Source organism: Acyrthosiphon pisum, chromosome X (assembly GCF_005508785.2).
Source record: "Acyrthosiphon pisum isolate AL4f chromosome X, pea_aphid_22Mar2018_4r6ur, whole genome shotgun sequence".
NCBI classification, from domain to species: Eukaryota; Metazoa; Arthropoda; class Insecta; order Hemiptera; family Aphididae; genus Acyrthosiphon; species Acyrthosiphon pisum.
Genome location: NC_042493.1, coordinates 72,984,772 through 73,008,992, shown reverse-complemented (window position 1 = coordinate 73,008,992; position 24,221 = coordinate 72,984,772). Strand labels below are relative to the sequence as shown.

At 27.9% G+C, this 24,221-nt stretch overlaps 1 protein-coding gene across 1 annotated transcript in view; it reads right to left on the bottom strand.

Moving 5' to 3' along the window:
- The window catches only part of LOC100570276 (Down syndrome cell adhesion molecule-like protein Dscam2), a 143,211-nt gene extending 119,202 nt beyond the window's left edge, over window positions 1–24,009 (bottom strand). Inside the window, exon 1 of the mRNA XM_029489031.1 lies at window positions 23,688–24,009. Within this exon, the coding sequence (XP_029344891.1) occupies window positions 23,688–23,894 (207 nt within the window). The 5' untranslated portion in view covers window positions 23,895–24,009. The remainder of the gene's footprint in view (window positions 1–23,687) is intronic.
- Window positions 24,010–24,221: the final 212 nt, after the last annotated feature.

Genomic DNA, 24,221 nt, shown 5'->3' with positions numbered 1-24,221 from the left:
GTTTCCAATTTAATTAGTTTTTTTTTTCTATGAATGTCAATAATAACTTTAGTTGTTGAGTAAAAAATACTTGAAAATTTAATACAAGGCTTCTACTATATTGTTACAATGACATTTGAAAAATATTAAAAATCCTAATTCACAGTTTTTTTTTATTAGCATTTAAAGTTCAAAAATTGACAAAATATGGAAAAATCACGAAAATTGCCTAATTATGTTGAGTTTATAATTCGTAAAAATTTTTCTTTTTAGAACTAAGATTTTAAAATGTGATACAAGATTCCTTATGGGATAATCTACCTTTATCAAAAAAAAAATGTCTATAAGAAAGTCAAATTAAATTTTTATGAGCGTTTGAAATTCATATTTTTACAACATTTGATATTTGCTCGATTTCTCATGAGACGATTTTCTTATTTTGTTGTAATTAAAAAACAAATGACTGTAGAAACTTGAAAATTTCACTGAATGTTTATATTAGCATTTTATATATACGATAAAATTTTGAAAATAATTTGACTTTTTTTGAGCTGTTTACGGACATTGTAAGTTTTCAATTTTTTTAGTTTTTTTTCTATAAATATCAATAAAGTTTTTTCTATTGGGCCAAAAAGTGTAAAAAATTAATACAAAGCTTCTGATACATTTTTACAATAGCAGGTGAAAAATATTAAAAATACATAGGCACAATTTTTTTTTTATAAGCATTTGAAGTTAAAATGTTGACAAAATTTATCAAATTTAAAATAAATTTATTATAAAATGTTCAACTTTTATATCTAAGGATTGAAAATTTAAAACAAGATTCGACGTAAATATTTAATTATGTTGCCAAAAATTCTAAGAAATACATAAGCACAGTTTATTTTTATAGTCATTTTAATTTCCAATTTAGACGAAATTACATGCAGTAACTATTTTAGTTATTTTGTTTTGATTGTATAATATTATTTGTAGATACTTGAAACTTCTAAAGTATACTATTATATATCTATGATAGTACCACGGTTTGTTGTTGATGTATAATGCGTTACCTGATTGATATTGTGATATGATTAATTTGGAATTTATTATTAATACCTATTATAGGTCAATTTTTTTTTAATACTATAGATAAGTATACCTATAACAGGTATGTCTAATACTTAGACTGACAAACCGTCTCCACTCAGAATCGTTTTTATTATCCAGTGATATTATATCATTGAATTCAAATTTAATACTATCCATTATACAGTGACCCACTTGTAACCTACTGTACAGCAGAGTGACATACACTTACCCACCTTTTTAAAATTCTATTGCCCGCGTTGGTTGAAAAAAAAAAAAAACGTAATAAAGAAAGACATTATTCATCGTTATTATAAATAAATAAACTATTTTTAAATTTATAGATTTGTTATTTAACGCAACAATTTATTTAACTTAGGAAAACATGTTTTTAAATAGAAAATTTGACATTTAAAGAGTCTATTTAATTGTTTTTGATTTATTTATTATTATTTTTTTAGATATAAAATTATGTTATTGTATCTAAAAATGATTTTTAACTACTAATTTAACAAATGTTAATATTCACATTCAACCCTTGATTTTAATATTTTAATTAGCAACGGTTCTAAAATTATATTCAAAAACTGTGTTCTTAAAATCTTAAATCTAAATTTCTCTGTTAAATAAACTGTAAATTATTTGATTGGATTTTGTTTGTGACTGAATCAAAGTCCTAAAAGTGTCGTATTGTTATTTGGGCTTTCATATTTTAGTCTATGGTCGAATTTTAATGGAAAGTGTAGTCGGTTTGGTATTATACTATTATGCTTATGTATGGCCAGTATCTACAGTCTTATGGTGAATGATCTATAAAATACACAATTCAAATTTGATTTGATGGGATGCCAGAATATTGTTTATTCTAATGTGAGCTGAAAGGTTTTCACTCTGTATCATTGACATTGTACTATAACATAATCACCAAATTTAATTAATGAATAGTATATAATATTTTGTAGTCTATACCATAATACAAGTGTATAATATAAAATTAAATATTTAACACGATAAATGGTATTAAAAGAATCTAATTAATTCCTATGATGTTACTTTTTTGTTATAGGTACGAATTACTAATTGATATTTTAAACATATATATATATATATATATAGATGAAAGCTAGGTAATAAAACGTATTTTCCCCAATCGAACATTTTTTTTTAAATACTTACTGTCATAATTGTATTGTTTTATTTACAGAAATTTTTTTGGCAATTTATTTGAATTTATTTATTTTGACTTTGCAGTATATTTTATACTAAAAACTTTGATATTCCAGTGAATGATTATAGTGTTTTGCAAAATGAGAATAAATTATTCATTGATTTAAGTTCACGCATATTAGATGCACCTAGTAGGTCATACCAGTGATCTTTTATTACTATTTCGATCTTAAGTCAAAAACAGAATATATTATTTGGAAATTCTTCAAACATTAAAATACCTCAGTTTTCCATAGGTCAACTTCTCTATCATGCTATCCTGCAGCAGTTTACCGAGTGGCTAAATTAAATATTTAACAAAAGAACTTTGTTATGATTATATTGTGAACATAAAATTGGTGATATCGAGATAATAAAAAAACATTATAATTCAATTAAATTATTAAATCTAAATTTCTGATTTGGTACATTCCTAAAAAAACTCAAGGATAATAAAGACTTTTTTGATTCAGTGATTTAAAACGACGAACTCCATAAAATTTAATTATCACACCGTCGAAACGTTAAAATATTTGTTAATACCCAATATGGGTACCTATACGCGTAGCTCAAAGATTCATTAATAGTGTTGGAGTACAAAATTATTTTATAGACGTATTACGGAGAATAATAAAGATGACTTATTCGATTAGTGCATAGCAATTTCGTTCGTCATTGTTAAGATCTAATTGAATAACATAATGATTTTGGAGACACGTATCACAGCGTATACTAATAGCCGAGTATATCCACCTACCTACATGCACGAAAATACGAAATAATGTCGTCTACTGTAACAACTCTACAAGATTGCATTTTATAAGTTAATTTTGGAAACGTATTACCATTGAGTTTTGACAAGCGTCTATACCTTTTCCAAAACCTATGGCGCTTTTAACCGTTTCTCTTTTACTGGTCTTCCGGCTTATGCCACGTGTAGCAGATAATATACATCCAATGTACCTAACGAATGATGAGTGTAATTCACGACATCAGCATGGCTATAATGAATATTTCTCCGTACAATCACTGCACACAATGTCAAAGGTGATTTTCGAGTTGACATGATTTTCTAATACGTCGAGCGTATACCTCTATGAATTTCAAACACTTTCCCAAGAATTATGCACGAAATACCTATCTTGTTATTTCAAAGCAACAACAAACCGTGTGAAACAAATACAATGCTAAATGAATACCCATAATATTGTCAAATATATTATTTACCATAATAACATTATTATATACCTTTTTATGTAATCATTCTTATACTACAAAATGTAATTTTAAATATATTATTATTTTAAATGCTTAGGGACATCTAATGGCCTATGCAACGAACAGTGTAGTTGTTAATCTGGACGAGCTTATTAACGCGCAACAACACTATACATATATATTATAAATTACGTGGGGATATGATATTTTTATTCATATTATTATTATTTATATTTATATGAATTTTTTTTAAGTCAATGACAGTATTTAATTTTTAATTTATAATTTTGCACAGTATTTCATGGACGTTGAAAAATCAATTTACCAAAGTGTATTTGTTTTTATTAATTATTAAGATAATTGAAAAAAAAACAATAATAATTCTATTAAATATATTATTTATTAATGTTATATTTTTTAATTATTATTAGGTTAATATTGTACGTGTGTAAACATATAATTACACTTACTTTTCTCCTACTTCATAATATTATGTGTCTCTTTATATTATATTATTTTTTTTTTTAAAATGTGAGCATTGAATATACCTTTAGAATTTAATGATATACTACGAGCATAACGTTTCCGGCATAGCACTTGGGATGCACTTGCGTGAAATATACGAGTTTCCACCGTCGGTTTTCCAATACAAAAAAAAAAAATCCTATAAAATGTATAATATATTATTTAAAAAAATAATAATAATAATAAAATAGAAATTGATTCTTTTGTCCCTAGGAAAATAAAAAAAAAACAGTGCGCAAGTGCGAATAGGACTATATACAATATTATATATTCTATGATTGGGGTTGAAAAAAAGTGTATATATATAGTAGAACCCTTTGCTATAAATTCGTTTCCGCGTAAAACATCGAAAGCGCACTCTGTTTTTATTTTTATTTTTAAAGACCGCGAGTGGCCCTCTACCCGTATAGTACGAATATCCACACTACACGTTTTTCTCTCTCTTTTTATTTCCACTGAAACAAAGACATAAGATTTATTTACCAACTTTTGTTTCATTTCCCATGGCTGTATATTGTTGTTCCTCGCTCAATGGTATTTACGTGCGTGTGCAGCTCCAAAAATGTCGCGAGCTTAAGATTCCGTAGCATGGACGTCTAGACGAGATTGTTTTGAAGCCTATCGTTATCGGATATTTTATATAAAACTAGTTTTACCGTCGTAGACGAAAAAAAATCGAAAAAGCATGCGAAAAATAAAAATTAAAAACGATTCCAATACATTTTCATCGATAGATAGCTAACAGTCGTTGTATAATTATAATATACAATAGTTGTCTCCACTGCTTTTTATAATACACCACTAAGCCTATACTTAAATGTGCATTGTACGTTCTTATATGCCACATCTTGCTGAAATTCTGACAGCTTAAATACTTTTACTGTTTTCTTAACAAATATATTTTTGCTTGGCCATTATTGATTACCGTATTCTATCACTCAGTTAATATCAATAAATATTGTATACTAGATTATTCAGAAAATATACCTGTTTGTATTTAAATTTAAAAAATATATAAAAAGAAGTCTAATGATAATAAAACGGTCCGAATTGATTCGACACTTTTAAAAAATAAGTTATTGTTAAGGGTTTCAATAATATTTTAGTCGGGCTCAGACAGCCAAAGCGATAGCTAGTGCGCCGCAGTTTCGTAATGCGTCGCGTATTGTATCTTATTATTTAATTTCCTACCGTAATGAGGCATTAAAAACGTTTAATGGCTACCGTTTCACCAATTGTTATTCTAAACAAAAATACTGTTCGAAGAAAGAAATCGATGGAAAACTCTACAAAGAGAACTCACTCGTCGACCTCCACAAACTCCCCGATTCACGAGGAGAAGAAAAGTAAATTTTTCGTAACACCAAATCGTTTCCAAGTTTTATCAACGGAGGAACAAGACAATGTTTTCGTGCAAACAGAATCTCAGCTCGTCTCACAAACTACCAAGACCTCGCCAGAACCGAGTAAGACAAAACTTCCAAATATCGTATTAAAAAACGTGACCGATTTCATAATCCTCAAAAAAGATTTAACTAGCATAGTGGGACCAGGGGGTTTCACATGCAAAGCTAATAGATCGAATGTTACAGTTTGGTCAAACACACGTGAAAACTGGATGGCCATTAAATCGTACCTGGTTGAAGCCAATTACGAGTACCACTCTTATCTCCCCCGTTCCTCCCAACCTTTCCGTGTCGTACTACGCCACCTCCACTACACCACTCCTACCATGGACATTATAAATTGCTTAAGTGACCTTGGTCACAAAGTAATTAGTATTTCAAATATACCACACCGTGCTAATAAAGTTCCATTATCTCTATTTAATTTAAGCCTGGCTCGTAATACCAATAATCGTAAAATATTTAATATCAACAAAATATTAAACTCAATCGTCAAATTCGAATATCCTAAGAGACAACTCGGTCCTCCTCAATGTCACCACTGCCACACGCGTAACTATTGTCACCACTATTCGCGTTGCGTGAAATGCGGATCAGAACACATTACTGACGAATGCACAAAACAACGGGAGGAACCCGCAAAATGCGCAAATTGCGGTGGAAATCGTACAGCAAACTTTAAAGGATGCCAATCCTTTAAAAAAATATTAAACCGCACCAAACCTAAAGTTAAAAAATAAATAATGAAAATCAACCTGTTCCAACACTTGCAATACCACCTCCATTTCGAAGAAGTGGAAACGAAGCCCTCAGTTCAAACTCGAAAGAAAAACCGTCATACGCTGAAATCGAAGCTAACAAAACACCACCCGATCAATCTCTACACATCATCACCAAATTTCTCGACGAACTAAAATCTATACTTAACCCCCTTCTTGCTGTTTTAACATCCCTAATAAACAAATTAACACTCCCTGTAACTCCTACCCCATAACACTCACACACACACACCACATATTCCACACATTAATTACACGAATACACAATATAAAAAATTATATTATGTATACAATTCTAAATTAAACTGTCATTGTTATCGTTTTCTTTTTATAACTAACTTGTAACATGTAATATGTTACATTTTAATTTATAATAAATAAAAAAAAAATAATATTTTACTAAAATATTATAATATCGCTACCACAACAACCAGACAAATAAAAAAATAATACCTACTATTTTATAAAATATGTAATATACAAATACATGTGTACAGTTATAAATATAATGTAATATATCGTTTAAATATGATTAATTACAAACGCATGGTAGAGAACTGAACAAATATTTAAGTATAAACTATTTAAACGGTAATCGTGTTACTAAATTTAAGTTTTTTTAAAACTTTAACAATTCAGATCTAATGTAAAATGATTGTTTCTCTCTACTTTTCAGATTTTAATAATAATGTGGAAATATATTGGACAAATTAAAAGTATTTAACTTCTAGCCAATAGGTAATTAAAACCTCATCACTATTGTTGTACTTTTATGTAGCATATGTTTTTAACTAAATAAGCATTTCCTCTTCTCATTTACATCTTAATAATTAAAAAACATAATTTTGAAATATAGTCACTTTAGTCATTTTTGAATGATTGTTATCGGATGATTTTATGTTACGATCTATAGATCATATATGATAATGTAAAGTTCTTAAAAATCCATTATTGCACTATAATATAAACGAATTTTATTCATACCTACCGTTCATTGTCTAATCGCTTGAAAACTCACAATTGATTTTTGCTTTAATAAATAATAATCTAGATACTCTTAAATAAAATATTTTGAGAGTAAATAGACCTTTTTTGTATTATGATTAGAAACACATTAGCTTGAAAGTCTTATATTATTATACATTAAGTTTGAATATTAATTAAATATAATGGTATAATTTTATTTATTTTTATAATATAACCAAACAAAAAACTATATTAAATTCCTTAAAGTAAATTTTTGTAATAAAAGTTCCTAAGAACAATTATACCAAATATTTACCAAATATTTACAATAATTATACCATTATTTAACAAATATTTATAAGTATGATGCAGAATGAATCCATTCAATTGTTTTATATTGACTTCAATAGTTATGTTAATCTGGAATTTAGAATTTCTGTTTTGACTTTAAAACTTTTGGACTGAATTTAAAATATATAATATTATTATTTATTTCTGATACCATTGATTTTCTTGAGCAAGCTTGATTTAGATGAAAATTATTTTATTATTTTAAACTAAATATAATTGTTAAATGTACTAAATTACGATAAATGAAGTGAGAATAGTATTCTACCTCCTTGTTTCAAATGTTATTCACATTCAATAAATACATTTTCAACAACTAATGCATCTTAAGTTATATAAACATTTAAACGATAATAAATATAAAATGCATTTTACCAGGTATTTTTCTATATTCATTGAATAATGGATAGCTTATATTTATTGATTAGATAAATATAAATAAATAAATAATATATCATATTATTATTCAGACATTATATTAATTATAGATCTACTAAAACAGCTAATAATCTAAAGAAGAAAAGAAATTATAGTAGATTACAAATATTGTATTACTACCAATAAGATCCAAATCATAGTATAACATTATTTCAACGAATTTTATTGCGAAATAAATTGCCATATTAAACAAATTTAAAAAAGTTATTAGAAAAAAACAAAATTAAAAACATATAAATTTTTTTTAAAATAAATTTGTACATACCTACTATTGATTATACTATGAATGTACATCGATGTTTTATAAGGAGAATATAATTCTTTCCTAAAACTCTTTTGGGTTTCTTAAAATCTAAAAACTATTGATTTTTTTCAAATCATTAATATTTTGATTAATTGAAAGAATTCAGAAAAGCAGTTTTTTGATGACTGGATTAAAAAGTCCTCAAATTTTGAAACTGTTTTTCATACTTTTTTAGGATATCACGTCATAGTAAATTTATATCAAATTATCAGATAATAAAGAAAATTGATAAATGGTACAAACAAATTATTACTTTTAGTAATATGTCATTAGAGTATGGACAGAAACATAGATAAGTAATCATAGAAATGGGTGTACACTTGGTTAGTTTATATCAAACTTATTTTTACTTTTACATTTTATTTCATTTAAAAAAAATTGATTTAATCGCAGTTTTATACGCGATTCACTAGGTATCATATATATACGTCCGTAAGAGTTCAAAGATGTTTGTATACGATAATAACAACCACGTCTTGTCATTTGATTTACAACCATCGTTATAATCTCCATGGTGCGCTTAACCTCTTTTCTTCAATTGAGAAAATATATTGACTGTTTACGCATGCAGACAACATATTTGTGACTTGGCGGACCTTAAATTATGTACCTTCGGACTAAATTCTACGGATGAAAGTGTCCCACAAACGTCAGGGTATAGCTTATTATTATACGCTTCGCAGTAGTCCGTGCCAAACGCAATATTGTGCGGTCTTTAACATATTCGTTTTTCACGTCCTGAATATTGTTATCCTTTAGAAACAAAATATCAATATTTTTCACTATACCCGTCATGATACGTATACCGAAAAAATTAATTATTGTTCAATGTTTGTCATTTATAATGAGTATGAAACATCTAGCGTCGTTAAAATATCAGTAAGGTTTATAATATGAATTATAAAAAAAATAAAGGTAAGCATATTATTATTATGCATTTTCCGATGATCATTTTATGGACTTATGATTAAAATAATTAACACATTATCAAATCATCAGCTATTCAATTAAATAACACATTTAATAATGTAGTTAAAAAAACAAAGAAACTATAATAAACCGTATAATAAACAAGTTCGTGTGACAATAATGAGAATAAAACACATGCAGATCCTATGAAGATGAAACACTAACACAAAATAACCCCAAACATATTATATGAATCCTTAGGACCAGACATATCAAGTAACCTAATATCTTTCCTCAAAGAAACCGGGCTGGACAATCAAATTTAGAAATAATATTTTTTAAATATATATATTTTTTTTAAATAGGTTATCTAATGTTATAATGGTATAATATTATAATCAGCTTTGTGTAACAATTTATAAAAACTAATGGTCTTCGCTGCTGAAGTTTCAGATCACTAAAAAAAAAACAAGTTAGTGCACAATCATTATATTGTTTATTAAATATTCTGATGGAACGTCTTATATTAATAATGTTTATCTCTACTGTGCGTCAGGTAGAATTAACAGAAGGTTAAGAAACATACAGACAGAAATTGCAATAAATTATTTCACGATATAATTGCGCACTAGATATATTTCATCGTTTTTCCAACATCACGATATTAAAAGTTTACAATTGTATTATGGAACGTTGTACAATCAATTTCCAAACGAATGATACACGATATAGACTTTACTGATACTGTACCGAAAACTATTTTCCGATGACTCAAAACCATATTATATTATTTTGAAATCGATAGCTTCCTTGAAATCCCGCTCAGAATCAAATTACTGCACGTCGGAAAATGAACTTGAAATATATTTTGACGAGAAAAACTTTGTAAAAGAATCGTAATAAAAATGTTTTAATGGACAGTATTTTCTCATGATACACCCGCTAATACCTTTATGTTACCGGAAATACCGGAAATCGTAATGAAATAATATTCTTGTAACTACATATTATATTTCCGTGAATCGTTGCAAATTGTGCACGTTCGAGAATAAAAGACATATTATGTATATCGTGTCACTCTATTTCCACATTGTTTTTAACAATGTGCAGGTGCATATTATAATATATACGTACAAACAGTTCACGATGCAGTATGGTGTATCGAAAAAAATAAAATAATAAGAAGACTTCAGTGAATCGATACGAGACAATGCGTACACAGGCGCAATAATAATATAGTATGTAAATTGAATAGGTAAGACGTGCTAGTTGTAAAAAAAAATCTGCAAAAAACAATAATGTACCTACCTAGATACAAGTGGTACAAAAATATAATGACACTAAGGAATCATTTTTTATGTTCCAGACGAGTTATAGTTGTTTTTCAGAATATCATTATACGTCGAAATTCGATTTAAGGCTGAAATTTTCGAATTGTAAACGAAAATAATTACTTTTGTGATTTTTATAAGAAATAATTATTATTTAAATTGTATTATTTATTTCAGAAAAGGCAAACATTTTTTTAACTCCAAGAATAAAGATATAAGATTTTGAATAAAAAAAATACAATGAATTATATTCGCAGAAGAACTTAAATTTTTAAAATAATGGAACTTCAATAATAAAATCAATTTAATTTAAGTCGAGGCTTAAAACGGAAAGAGGGTAAAATGTGAGTTTTATTTCTTTTCCCAGTAATTAAATAATGAACTTAATCCTGACTGATAGAATTGGGGATGGAATATTATACTACAAGTCGATTTCGATGGAGACGCGTGAATGTAATTAAGACGTTCATCATATTGTTATATCTTCAGAGACCACAGTAAAAAATACCCACATTGCGATATTAAAATTCTTTAGAATTTTCCAATCTGATTACACATGTAAATATTATAAAGTTATTATGCATTTTTTCAGAAATTATCATCGTGGGTCGTGCAAGTGGGTACGATTTCGAAATAGTTCGATTTTTGGGGCACCGAAACAACGACCTTGGTATACAAATAGTTTAATATTATAATGATCGCTGTAAATATTTAGTAGATAGGCATAGGTATGGGTAGTAAATTTGTTTTTTTTTTTATTAAATGAAAAACTGAACAGTCACGTGACGAAGTATTAGGAGTTTTGAACTGGGTTACTTTTTATACTGTCGATAATGAAAAACTCAATGGATTTTCTCTACCCTATCAAACGTGCAGACGACGATGTTTTGCGTAAATATAGGCACCGTAATGTCGAAGTCACGGTGCAAGCGGCTGTCGGTTTATTTAAAAAAAAAAAATAAACATATCCAGTACCCACCTAGTCGAATTTTGCTCTCACTGTTTTCGTTTGCCAAGTGCTAACTCAGCATAGAAATTACATTACGTGTGAATGGGAAAATATTTATATAACCTAATAAGTAAGTGTTACTTAAGAAATAGCCAATTTGTGAAGAATTTTCGAACATGGTTTGAAGATATTGTAAAAGTTAAATTCATTATTGTATTAGTAATATTTTTATTTTGGGATTTATATTAACTTTATGAAACAAAATATTATAAAGCACACTGCTCACCATGTTAGTTGGCAATTAGATTCAGTTTTCTGTTCAGTACAATGTAAAAAGTAATTTGTAGGAGAATAGATATTAAATCGAGAAAAATAAAATTAAATCAAATACAAATAGAATACAAATATAATACTAATAAAAAAAAAAATACAAAACAAATAAGTTATAGTTTTAAGAAAAAACTATGGTACATATTATCTACCTATAACAGTGATAACATTTCATATTATATTAGTATAGAAAAGGGGAAAAAAATGAAGAAAATGAGGTTTTTAGAGAATTAGATTATGTGTTTGAGTTATTTGTTTTGATTGTATAGTTATAATAAACTTATAATCAGTAATCCTCAATATATTTTAAATGTTGTTTTGATAATATAATATACATAATACGGTTAGGATATTAATTCACAAAACTATTCACGTTGGATTCCATCACTGGTTGGCCTCTCTCTTCATATTATTCAAGTTAAAATTATTGTACACAAATTATCAAATTCACTTATTGTGGTGCTAAGCACAGATTGTAAATATCAAATTTCAAATTAAAAATTAAAATTAAAAAAAATTCACAAAACTCGGTCCGAAGTATAGCAATTATACCGAGTTGATCAGTTTTCTTATTTACTAATATATTATATTATAAACATACCTACAATTTTCAATCTTCAATACAAGTCAGACCGGCGCACGGTTCATTTCACCAGGAGCCCACTTTTTGAATTTCCTATCCTCGATCGTGGTGTTGTTGTTTCTATATCATTTATATTTTTGACAAAACGGTTGTGCCGTCACGTATACCGATTAACCGATTAGGGAACGACTCGTCTAACGTACCGCCTGTGCGTTATCATGCAATATTAAAATATATGAATTTCAGAGTTATTCAATAAGAATAATATACCTATTGGCGTGAAACGAAAAGAATTTTTTTTACAGTTGCCTACATAATAATATACCTATATTATTGTAATAATATGTACCTGCACGAGCGATGGTGCCGTAGTGAACACTGCCCTATCAATTTATTCAAAAGCTTCAACTTGTTTCAGACTATAGTCTCTGGATGTGTTTGTTTAATATTACACGACTGACCTACATACTTTATGAGTAATGATATTACATATCATACGTGTAACGTACCTTCAAAATATGCTTCAATGTATATACTACCTATATGATATTACCTACCTACTTATATAATAATACCACCTAGTATATTTTATTTTACGAATATTATTGTACTGATCCAAAATTTGTTGAACAAAAATCGAGAAAAATTCATCGCAATCGAGTGATATCATTTTTATATGGATATATGTACATATAATATTATATTAATAATTGAGAACGTCTGTCTATATATCGTAGTTATACGATATTGTATCGTGGGCTAGAGATAGGTAGATATCTACAACTCTTCTCTTGATTAAAACTTGAATTCATCTTTGAAATATTGTATTTTCTATACGTTTTGGAAGGGAAAATGTAATATTAATACAAGCGATTTTATTTTCAGAAACATTACTCATATTTTCACTTGTGTCATTATACCTCAACAAGAATTTTTTACGTAAACCAAGTCATCAAAGTAAATATTATTTCACGAACGTTTTCATTTCTCCTTACGACATTTTATATTCCATAAGTAATATTTATCGTAAATTAATATTATAGAAATATAAAAGGTCTAAATGTTGGAAAATATTATTTTATGCTCTGAAACATTTTGGTTTATTTAAGTAATTGTATCATGTATACACGATAAAACACACTAGGTATATTAATATAATTAATTAATTTCTGTACGATTTATATTAAACTTTGGAATAATTTAACTATCAATAAAATATATAATATAATATAATATAGTTGATAACGGATTTATGGATATACCTAACCTATCAATGTCAAAAATTATATTAAAATGTTTCATATCAAAACAGATGTAAACATATTTTAAAAGGATATCAATTGTGAGGCGAACTAACGTCACAAAAATTGACACTCAACTCCTATACTAATCTAATATATTTCTAAAAAAAATTATTTTCATTTTTATCTTACTTCATAGTTTTGGGTAAAATCCGAAGTGACTTCAGTACTTATAATATATTAGTTCAACGTACAGTTTCTCGGCTTTCTAAGTTTGTGTTCGAAGATAATAGTTTTCTTTTCCACGTTAACTGATAGAGCATCGAATATAGAATCCGGATCTATAACTCAGGAATCAGGACAATAATCGACCCATTTCATAGAGTTGGAGTTTTCTTTTTCTACTAAAGTTTTAGAACAAAATCGAAATCTTCCGGCATGAACGGTATAATGGTGGGTCAGAAATTCGTTGACTGGAGTTCGTGAATTAAACTTAATTACGGAAATCTATATATTAACGTCTATATTAAAAAGTATGTTAGTATATTATAAGAGCCATATCAGCTTGAAATATACTTTTTATTTTTTCAATACAATATAACAATGTTTTTATACCTAGTTTGTTGCATTATAAACTTTGAGTGTAAGAATTTAGTACGGAAATTTCCACCCAAGACGTTATTTTTAAAATCTAAGTTATAATATAATTATTATAAGACATACGTATGGTTTTGTTTTTCTGTATATTCCCTTATATGATAATAATTCACAGAATATTTCACCTGATACTTTATTTAAAATTTAAAATAATTAAACGATTGTAAAATTATTTCATTAAAGCTTTAAATTTAGAAAATGCAAGTTAGAAAGTACCAGTTTTAGTAGCGTTGTGCATTTGGTAATAACTTTTACCATAAATTAAAAAAATTAAGTTCAAAAATTAACTTGAATTGTTGTGTATTGTAATAAAACAACTTTAAAATGATAATTTATGTGTATTTTATTATTAACTATTTATAATTAATATATTATAAAATATTATATCTATCCAAAATTTGCTCTTAATATACATATTCTGCAATAGATAAAACGAAAATTATAAATGTATGTTTGGATAGATAAAAAAAATCATGAATTCAAACCAATTTATATATTATACTAGAATGACCATTTTTTTCCAAACCAATGACATAAAAAAGTATGTATTTTATAAAATAAACACAATTAATTTTATATGTGGATATTAATGAACGTCTTAAAAAATAAGATTATTATTTAATGTCACCAAAAAATCTTCTTTATATAGCTATATGTTATTAAATATTATTAGATATAATCTATAAAAGTATAACTATTTATACAGATTATAATTTATTTTATTATTTTATACAATTTAGATTCTGAGTGAATACTATGATTGAACCTATTGATTTTACAATGGAGTGTATGTGCTTTTTTTTTACATTTTTATTTGTGGCTGTATACACGAAAATTAGTAGACAAGTGGACCGATGTTTTTCGAAGTACCCATGTGCCACTCAAAAAACTCATTTAATAAGTTCTATAAACGGTAAAAGTTTTTGAGAAAATGAGTGTTTCCCATTAAAAGAATTACTTTGCATTGCATATTTTTTATATTTATATTTGTATATATTTTATTGTACATCTCGTGTATAGTAAATATTACGTAAACAATAGTAATAATATAAATTAATAACATTTATTTTATTTTATTATTTCAGAACGTGTTGTCCAGTTTGTGTCACATTTTCTATTATAGAATTATTGATCTGAAATGTCCTGCAAGTAATCCCACAGAAAGGGAAACACAATCTTATATTTTTCTTCTCTTCGCCCATGCAATTTCAATAACCTACAATCGAACTCTGTTCGGTGGTCTTTGGACTACATGAAAAGTGCAGGGGGTAATATAAAATATATCCACCGATCGACGTAACTCTATGCACGATTGTGGGCGTCTTATTGTACGTAATGTACCCCGACACCTCTAACGACGATTTGTTCGGTGTAAGGTCAACTTTCGACCAACTGGTATGGATTCAGCCCTCGTGTGCATTACTCCGGCAGCCATAGCGTTATACTACGCGTGTTATGATATTAATTTCGATATAATAATTTCGTCGAGTGAATAATAGTCGTAGTGGTGGTATGATGGCGAACGAACCTTCGGATGTCGCAGGTGACAACAATAATATGATGATGGCAACCGTCGTCGTCGGCTGTCTGATTCACGCGGTGGCGGCGTCGATGTTATCGGACGTTCAATTATACACGTGAAACTCATTTTCGAGGATACCGAAACGTTTCGAAGTGTCACCCGCAGAGACATTTCGAGAGGGTGTGTGAAAATCTTCTTGTTGTTGTTGTTGTTATTATTGTTACGACACGCAAGCGCCTTTTAGACCAGGGGAAAAATCTCGTCACGGATGAGACGCATTTTCTACGTAGCACTCGATACAGACCTTTTCGTATTATTGCTGTTGTAATATTATATCATGACATTATTTGAACACCACGGGTATTTCAGTCATGTTATATTAGTATTATTATTAGTATTGTGTAAACAGGCCTAACCGAGTGATTTTCTATACTTAACATATTATACTAAATAGGTATAGTGCTAAACGTTAGCTCATCGCTGCCTACGTAGGTTGAATCGAAAGGAATTTTAATTTAATTTGCGTGGGTAGCTTCCCTAGACCAATTCGAACTGACATCAGACATTCACCTAATATTACCAGTACCAATGTATTTTATACTGAATCCTTACCGTGTGTAAATGCCTGCATGGTGAATAATCAAACTGTTATTGAAAACCCAAAACCACAATCATTTCGCATTGGATATCGAAGGGACATGATCGGAATATGTTTAATTAACAATCGAATAATATAGATAGAAGGTACCTAGGTATAAGAATTTGAATTGCAGTTAATGCCCACAATCGTGCGTTACTTTGTCTACACAATACCTAACAGTATAAATGGAAATGTAATAAAAAATCTTTTGATTTCGTTAAATTGGCTGAAAATGAAACCAAAATCAGGCCAGAATTTGAATAAATCCATTATTTAAGGAAACAATGGAGGTGAGCATGCTTGGCGAATCACTCTGTATATACAGGGCACGCCACTATGTCTTTCCTTTTTTTTCTAAGAAATAAAACATTACACAGGATGACTGTAGGTTATCTATTTGTAGTATGGTGTAATACCATTCAATTTCTCTCAAAAATAGTAACCTGTAAATCTAATTCCAGTTCAATGATATTTATTATAATTTTGCGTGTTTTCAACTTATTACTAAATAACTAGCATCATATAGGTACATCTACTATAAAATATGTCGGAAATTCAGCATTTATTATTTTAAGTTAAAATTTAAATGGAATCGAGTAATTAGAAAATATTACAAACGTTAGACGTCATACAATCATATTTATGACAGTCATACAATAACTTAGGTAACAGACCAACTCACTATTAAATAATTTTACTATGTACTACACTAGTACACTATAATATTTCTACACTCCAACGTCCTGATTTTTGATGTTATTTTCCCGGCAGATGTTCACACTATCAATTTATTTATCTACTGAAGTCTAAATGTATGGTAAAATATTATAACATTTTAAAATTTTCATTTGAAAATACCATCACGTTATTCATTAAGAAAAAAAAAAATTGGCATGAATAAATCATTTATGATTTAGATAGCCAATTAATAAAACAATATAAAAAAAACTAGTAACGTATAAAATAAAATTCTACATTTTATAATGTGACTTAAATTTTTAAATACTCTATTTTTTGAATAATTAATATTTGTTATGTATTATAATTAAGTATAATACTATATACAATATTATATACTCAAAGGTAAAATGTATATTATTATGATTCATGTCGCACGTAATATTATGTATTAATACATTTGAATACCAACAATACATTACTTCTAAATTTGTATTCAAATTATTATTATTTTTAATAAGTGGCAAGAATATAGTTTACAGTGCCTAAAAACTGTCTAATTAATAACGGATACATAAATATTATAATATAAAGTTAAATTATGTATCAGATCAAATTACGCTTCGTAGTATATTAATACGAACCATTAATTGACAAATTTAAAACTTATGATAGCATATTACATTACAAGAATTATATCGAATCTAAACTATTATAATATTATTTTTAACTACCCAGTGTGCAAAGTCATATTCCATAGATATTCAAGCGATGATTCATGGTAACATGGAACATCACATTTTAAGTTGAAATCACGTAATTGTAATATGTATGCAATTGCTAATGCTCATAATTGCTGTCATTCAGCTGCCCGACCTTCCTACGGAAGAAATTATTTTTTTATAATTTAATTTAAAAACATACGACTATTTTTTGACCATACAAATAATATATTATAATTATACATTGTAGTTATTGTTATTGCTAATTTCTGAAAATTATATATCCTACATTTTGAATTCAACCACTGGAGTGGTAAATTTTATTATTTTTATAATAGAATAAAAATAGGGTAGAAAAAAATGTATCAATAAATAATTTGTTCAATGAATAATATATATTTAAAATGGAAAAATGCAAGTGCAAACATATAAATAAATAATTAATAATAATAATAATAACAATAATAAATAAACAAACAAACCGGTTTCCTTCGTCTCAAAAATCAAGTTAAATTCTTATATAGGTATAAAGATTTGATCTAAATTATAGAAAATATTTTATAATGTTTAGTAATTAAAATATTGTGTACATTAAATGTAATATAATATTATTTAATAGATTTTTAATATAAAATTTCTGATTAAAGTAGTTATTATAATGACTGTAAAATATAACATTTATTTTTAGATTATTACGCAGTAACTTGTTTAATTAAATTATTTTTTTTTAAATCATTAAAATATATTATATACCTACTTAAGTATTTTCAAATAAATTTCATTCTCAGAAAAAACATACCTTCCTGAGGATAGTTTTATAAAATTAAAATGTTTATATATATTATATTATGATATATCCATTAATTTTATGTTCACACCTTGTTCGGGATACTGTTAGGAAAATATTGCTAAATCCTTTGTGTCGGTACATAACAATTTTTTTTTGTAACATTCAAGTTTAATTTAAAAAAGAAAACTATTTAGACGATGTGTATAAATTGAAAATAATATCGCATAGGCTTGTTACTGCTTATAAGTCACTTGAAGCTAAAAAATGTATCTTTTATAGAGAGTTGATGGTTTTAACTTTTTTTTCTTTTGTTTGGTTTTCAGAAAGTATTTCGGACCAGAGATCATAAAGTTCGCTGTAAAAGTAAAACGTAAAAGTTTTACGTAAAAATAAATTGTTTTCTTCTCGAACGCTTCCGCATAAAAGTTTATTTGAATAATCGGAAGGTAGTTTTCTGGTGCATAACTTTTGAACCTCAGCATTTTATGGTTAATGAAAATCTCTTTTTAATGAATCAGTACGAAAAACAGTAAATTAATATTTTTTTGTCCTTTCAATTATAGCGTTAATATACATCTGATAGTTGTTTCATCATAACTACAACATTTTTAAACGTCCACGTTCTATTTTATGCCACTAAGACGATTATCATAACTAATATCAACTTTTATCGTCCTAAGAAAATACGTTTTACCTTATTAATTATTTTGTTTGTTGCCACAAACATTATTATTTAGTATTTTTTTTTCTTTCTGAAACTTTGAAGTAATATTTTGCTCTTCTGCTGTAAATGTTGAATAACCCATTAATTGCCACTTGGGTTTATAATATATTTTTAAATTGTAATATTGTTGTAACATATAATCATTTATATCGTTAAGGGTTGTATTTCATATTGTTAAAGTAAAAAACACATTGTACATAGGTATAGTTTTTTTTTTGTTTTGTTTAGCTTCTATAGATATTTCAGTTGAATTACGACAGTTCAGCAGCACGCTTTTGTTTTACATGTATTCCACACACTAAATATTTACCCGTTGTACCCTTTATAATACATTACACAATAATTATTAAGTATGAATATTTCGCTCACATATCTCATCGTACAAATAATTTGATTATCAAATATTTTTTTTCTACCACACCTAAACAGTTCCTTATAGCTTGTTGTTCACATGATGAATACACTGCCAAATTCAATGTATGGGCAGCACAGTGAACATATAATGCCATAGGATAACATATATATAAAAAGGTCATGGGGGGGATCCATCCCCCATATCCCCCCCCCGTGTCTACGCCCATGATTTGATACACGTGTATTATAGTAGGTGGGAACGTGTATTTTTTCCGTTGAGAACATCAAGTTAAACCGCGCTCGATAAACTACTTGATAAATATTGCTGGATAAATTATTAATTTGTTTACGTGATTAAAATATACATCATTCGGACTTTCTACTATAAAGCGGTTTGCAAGTGAATAATTAAAAAAAAAAAAAAATTAACAATTATATATTAATAAAATTATATTGATAAAAATATAATCTTAGTAAAAAAGCTTGATCAGTTGAATTTGAAAAATATCAAATATAAAATGTAATTTCAAAAATATAAAAGATGCATAAACACGATTATTTTGTATGTGAAATGTGCATTTAAAGTTCAAATGTTGAAAAGTTTCATTAAGATTTCCAAAATTTTCAAATAATTTTAAGTAAGAAATTCATATTTTTTTTATATATAGCTTACATAAGTACTTAAAAGGTTTTCATCAAGTTTTTCCGTCTCTATCAAAAATAAAAAGTTCACCTGAAAGTCACAGTATTCATAGCTACGAGATATTTTTGATTTTTACTATTTTTTTTTTTACTATGAATTTTAATTATTAATAATAGTATGCTTGACTGACACGTTGTTTTCTATTAGAATCGTTTTTCATATGCAATGATTTATCATTGAATTCAAAATAAATATAATCCATCTATTACAACGATACGTTTGACGATTACTGTAGAGCAGAGCGGTAACCACTTGTCCACCTTTTTTTAAACTTATTTCTTTACCATAGTAAAAACATTATCTTCATAAAAATTACTTAGGTATAAATTCATTATTTTTATTTGAATACGATGTAGGCTAGATAAGTGGCGTATTACCAAAAGTAGTTATTTATGGTAGTTACAATTATTTTTCGTAGTTTTATATAAAATAAACATGGCTTTTGCAAAAAAAAAAAAAAACAAAAATCCAAAAATCATTATGATCGATGATGTGAGGAGCTGTATAGAACATGTTTAACCAGCTCCAATTCAATGTAAAGTAAAGTTTTTGAAAGAATTGGAATCGTAAAATGTCTACAAAGGGCGTAAAAATTCTTATTGCTGTTACTTTAGAGCCAACATAAGCAATTTAGTTTTAAATTCGATTACCGTGAAAACTAAGATGCAATTTTTTGATAAATGTTACAAATAGGTTAAAATTAGTTGTGAAATGTAAAAATTTATTACAAATGATATCATGATTCATGATATATACCAAACCTTTGCATACATGGTGTGCCAAATTAAGTGTTGAAAATGGGAGGATGGGTTGGATAACATCCAAATGGCAAACATAGGTAGTTTTAAATTGAGAGTTTGAAACTGATCATACAAATGGTCTACAAATAAAAGTGTGTTATTAACAACATTATGTGGGTGGTAAGATGATATCTTATCAGCCCACTCACTTTAGTTTGTGTATAACTCATTGATTTTATCAGTTTACATTTATATAGTGACATTGTTTGTGCGAATGTATACAAATATTGACTAATAATAGTAGGGTTGGGCCGATACCTCTTTTTACAGGTACCCGATATTCCGATATATGCAACTGATAAAAAACCTATACCCGATATATTTGAAAACCAACATTTTCAGCATAAACAATGAACCGATATTAAAATATCACCGATACTATCAACCGAAATAATATTATCATTTTACATTTAACTATTACAATTTATAATCAATGCTATTATGCTGATAGATTTGGTTTTTTTTTTTTTGGTATCGGTTCAAATATCGGTTTTAAAAAAAAAAACCGATACCGATAAACGCGATACCACCAATATCGGCTGATATCGAGTATAGGTTTTAGTATCGTTCCATCCCTAAATAATAGTGCATAATAAAAACTATAGATTAAATATAATTCTATAATATTCTTGTTTGTTGTTTAAAATTCAGTTAATTATGCTATTCCGATTTGACTAACATCATGACGTATGGTATAGAATTAAATTAAAAATACAAATGTCTGACATCAATATGAACTAGGGATGTTATCAAATGATGAAAGTCGTTCGTTCACATTAAAGTTGTGTCGATCATATATGCAATTTTCGCCACGCACCGCCAAAAATATAATATTAAGACCTGTATGTGCGTTGCTTATAGAGCATATCTAAAATTATGCGCAAGTCATATAAACAAAAAATATGTTTGTATAAAATAATAGTATTACCTAGATTTATGTAAGAAGAATAAGTCAGTATTTAACTAAACACCATCATCGTGTACCTTTATAAATTAACCCTATTGTGCTAACTACCTACACTACACGTGTTATTAAAATGTTTGTAAAAAGTAATTGTTTTTTTTTTTTATGATTTTATATGACAAATGCCATGGAATAAACACATTTCTGTCGTATAATCTATGCAAATATAATATATAATATTGTTTTTGTGTAACACTGAAAATTGACACAACATTCATAACATTTCATAAATTTCATTCACTCATCATTAATCAATACCTGAGTATATGACTGATACACTTTGGTCACAAATTCATTATTGATATTTATTAGTATTAATAATAAAAAACAGGTTAAGCTATTTTAATAATTTTAAAATTGAGTGTAATTCAACGAAATCCATGAATTTAAAGCGGGGGCTAGAACTAAACCTAAAAGAACCAGTTCGAGAACTGGGACCTTTAAAATATTAAGAACTGGAACCGGAACTTAAATCTATGTTTTAATAGTTAAAGAACCGGAATTTTTAAATTGAAAAGGTTCTTTAGGTTCAGAAATAAAATAATTAAATTGTATTTTGTATGAACTATGCATGATCATATGAGTTTTCTAATATTTCTTATACAATTAATAAAACCAGCATTCCGGATATTTATTTAAAATGATCATACTTTTCGGTACCTAAATTATCTGGAACCGGTAGGTACTGAAGTTTATTTGGAACCTTTATTATTTTTTATCAAAATACCAGAACCGATCGGGAACAGTCATTTTATTTTTGGAGACCAGTACCGGAACCGGTACTGATAAATTCAAAAGGTTCCAGTCCCTGATTTAAAGCTCAAAAACAAATAATTATAATGATAATTTATTGATTGCATTGTTTTAGTAATTTTTCAAAATAATTTTCGATAACTCATATTTCATATTCTTTTTGTTGTAAGTGATTTTAACCCACTAAACTCATTATCTTGGCAATGTGCATTATTGGTAGAATTCGATTTTCGCTATTATAGTATAGGGTCCTACATTGTACTAACCAAGAGTTACTGGATAGGACAAAATATATCTAAAAGAAATAAGATAATAGGACAAATATTAAAAAAATAGCAGCTGCTTACTAAATACTTAAATATTGAAAGAAGTGTTGAATAATATTCCTATATTCTGTATTTAACATTATATGGTTATCATCTCGACGTGGTTTTCACTCTACTGGCCGTTAAGCTCCAATACATAGGGATCATGCTAGATCGGGAGTGGAGGCATCGTCTACGGACAGACCCGTTTGCCGTTCAGCTCAAATCGTGCTGCAAGCACTGTTTTCCTCACACCAATTAATTTTATATAATATGGTTTTTTTTCAAATAAAGTCAATCAACGAATGTATACATTATTTTTTTCATACGGTCACTCAATCCTCATTAACAACTACCGCGTAGTGGGTATATTGTTGCATGGGTGGAATACACGACACAATTCATGAAGGGTATGCACAGAGGAAAATACAATGACCCAAAATAATAAATCTATGGCACAAACCGATCAAAAGATTTTTAAAAAAAACTCACGTTATCGTCGGCTGCAGATGTGATGCATGTGAACGACACGGACCGGCCGGACTCGATATCTGCTAATGCCGGTACCACGTGCGCACTCATGTCTGGTGTTACGATCACCTGATGTTGTAGACTCTTAGACCCCACCGTGTTCCTGGCCGTGCAAGTGTAATTTCCTGCGTCCGTCCGCTGGACAGACCGCAAGCGCAAGAAGTTCATTGGCGCCTTGCTGCGTCCGCCTCCTCCACCACCGGCACTCGTGTCGGCCGTCACCACAACTGTAGACGTCCCCGACGACCACCTGCGACAAACGAAATACAACCGTGCAATAGTTATTATGACCTATAATTATAGTATAAGTCGATATTTTATTGTGAACATCGTGGATTAAACTGTACCTATCAGTAAATTATAACGAGTTTCGGAAAACATCATGTTTTTGGAAATTATCGTTAAACATTGACAGTATTATAATACCGTATCGTTTCTTAACACGCGTTTCAGTAGTTTATTTTCAATTCACTTTTTAAAAAAGTACTATATTAT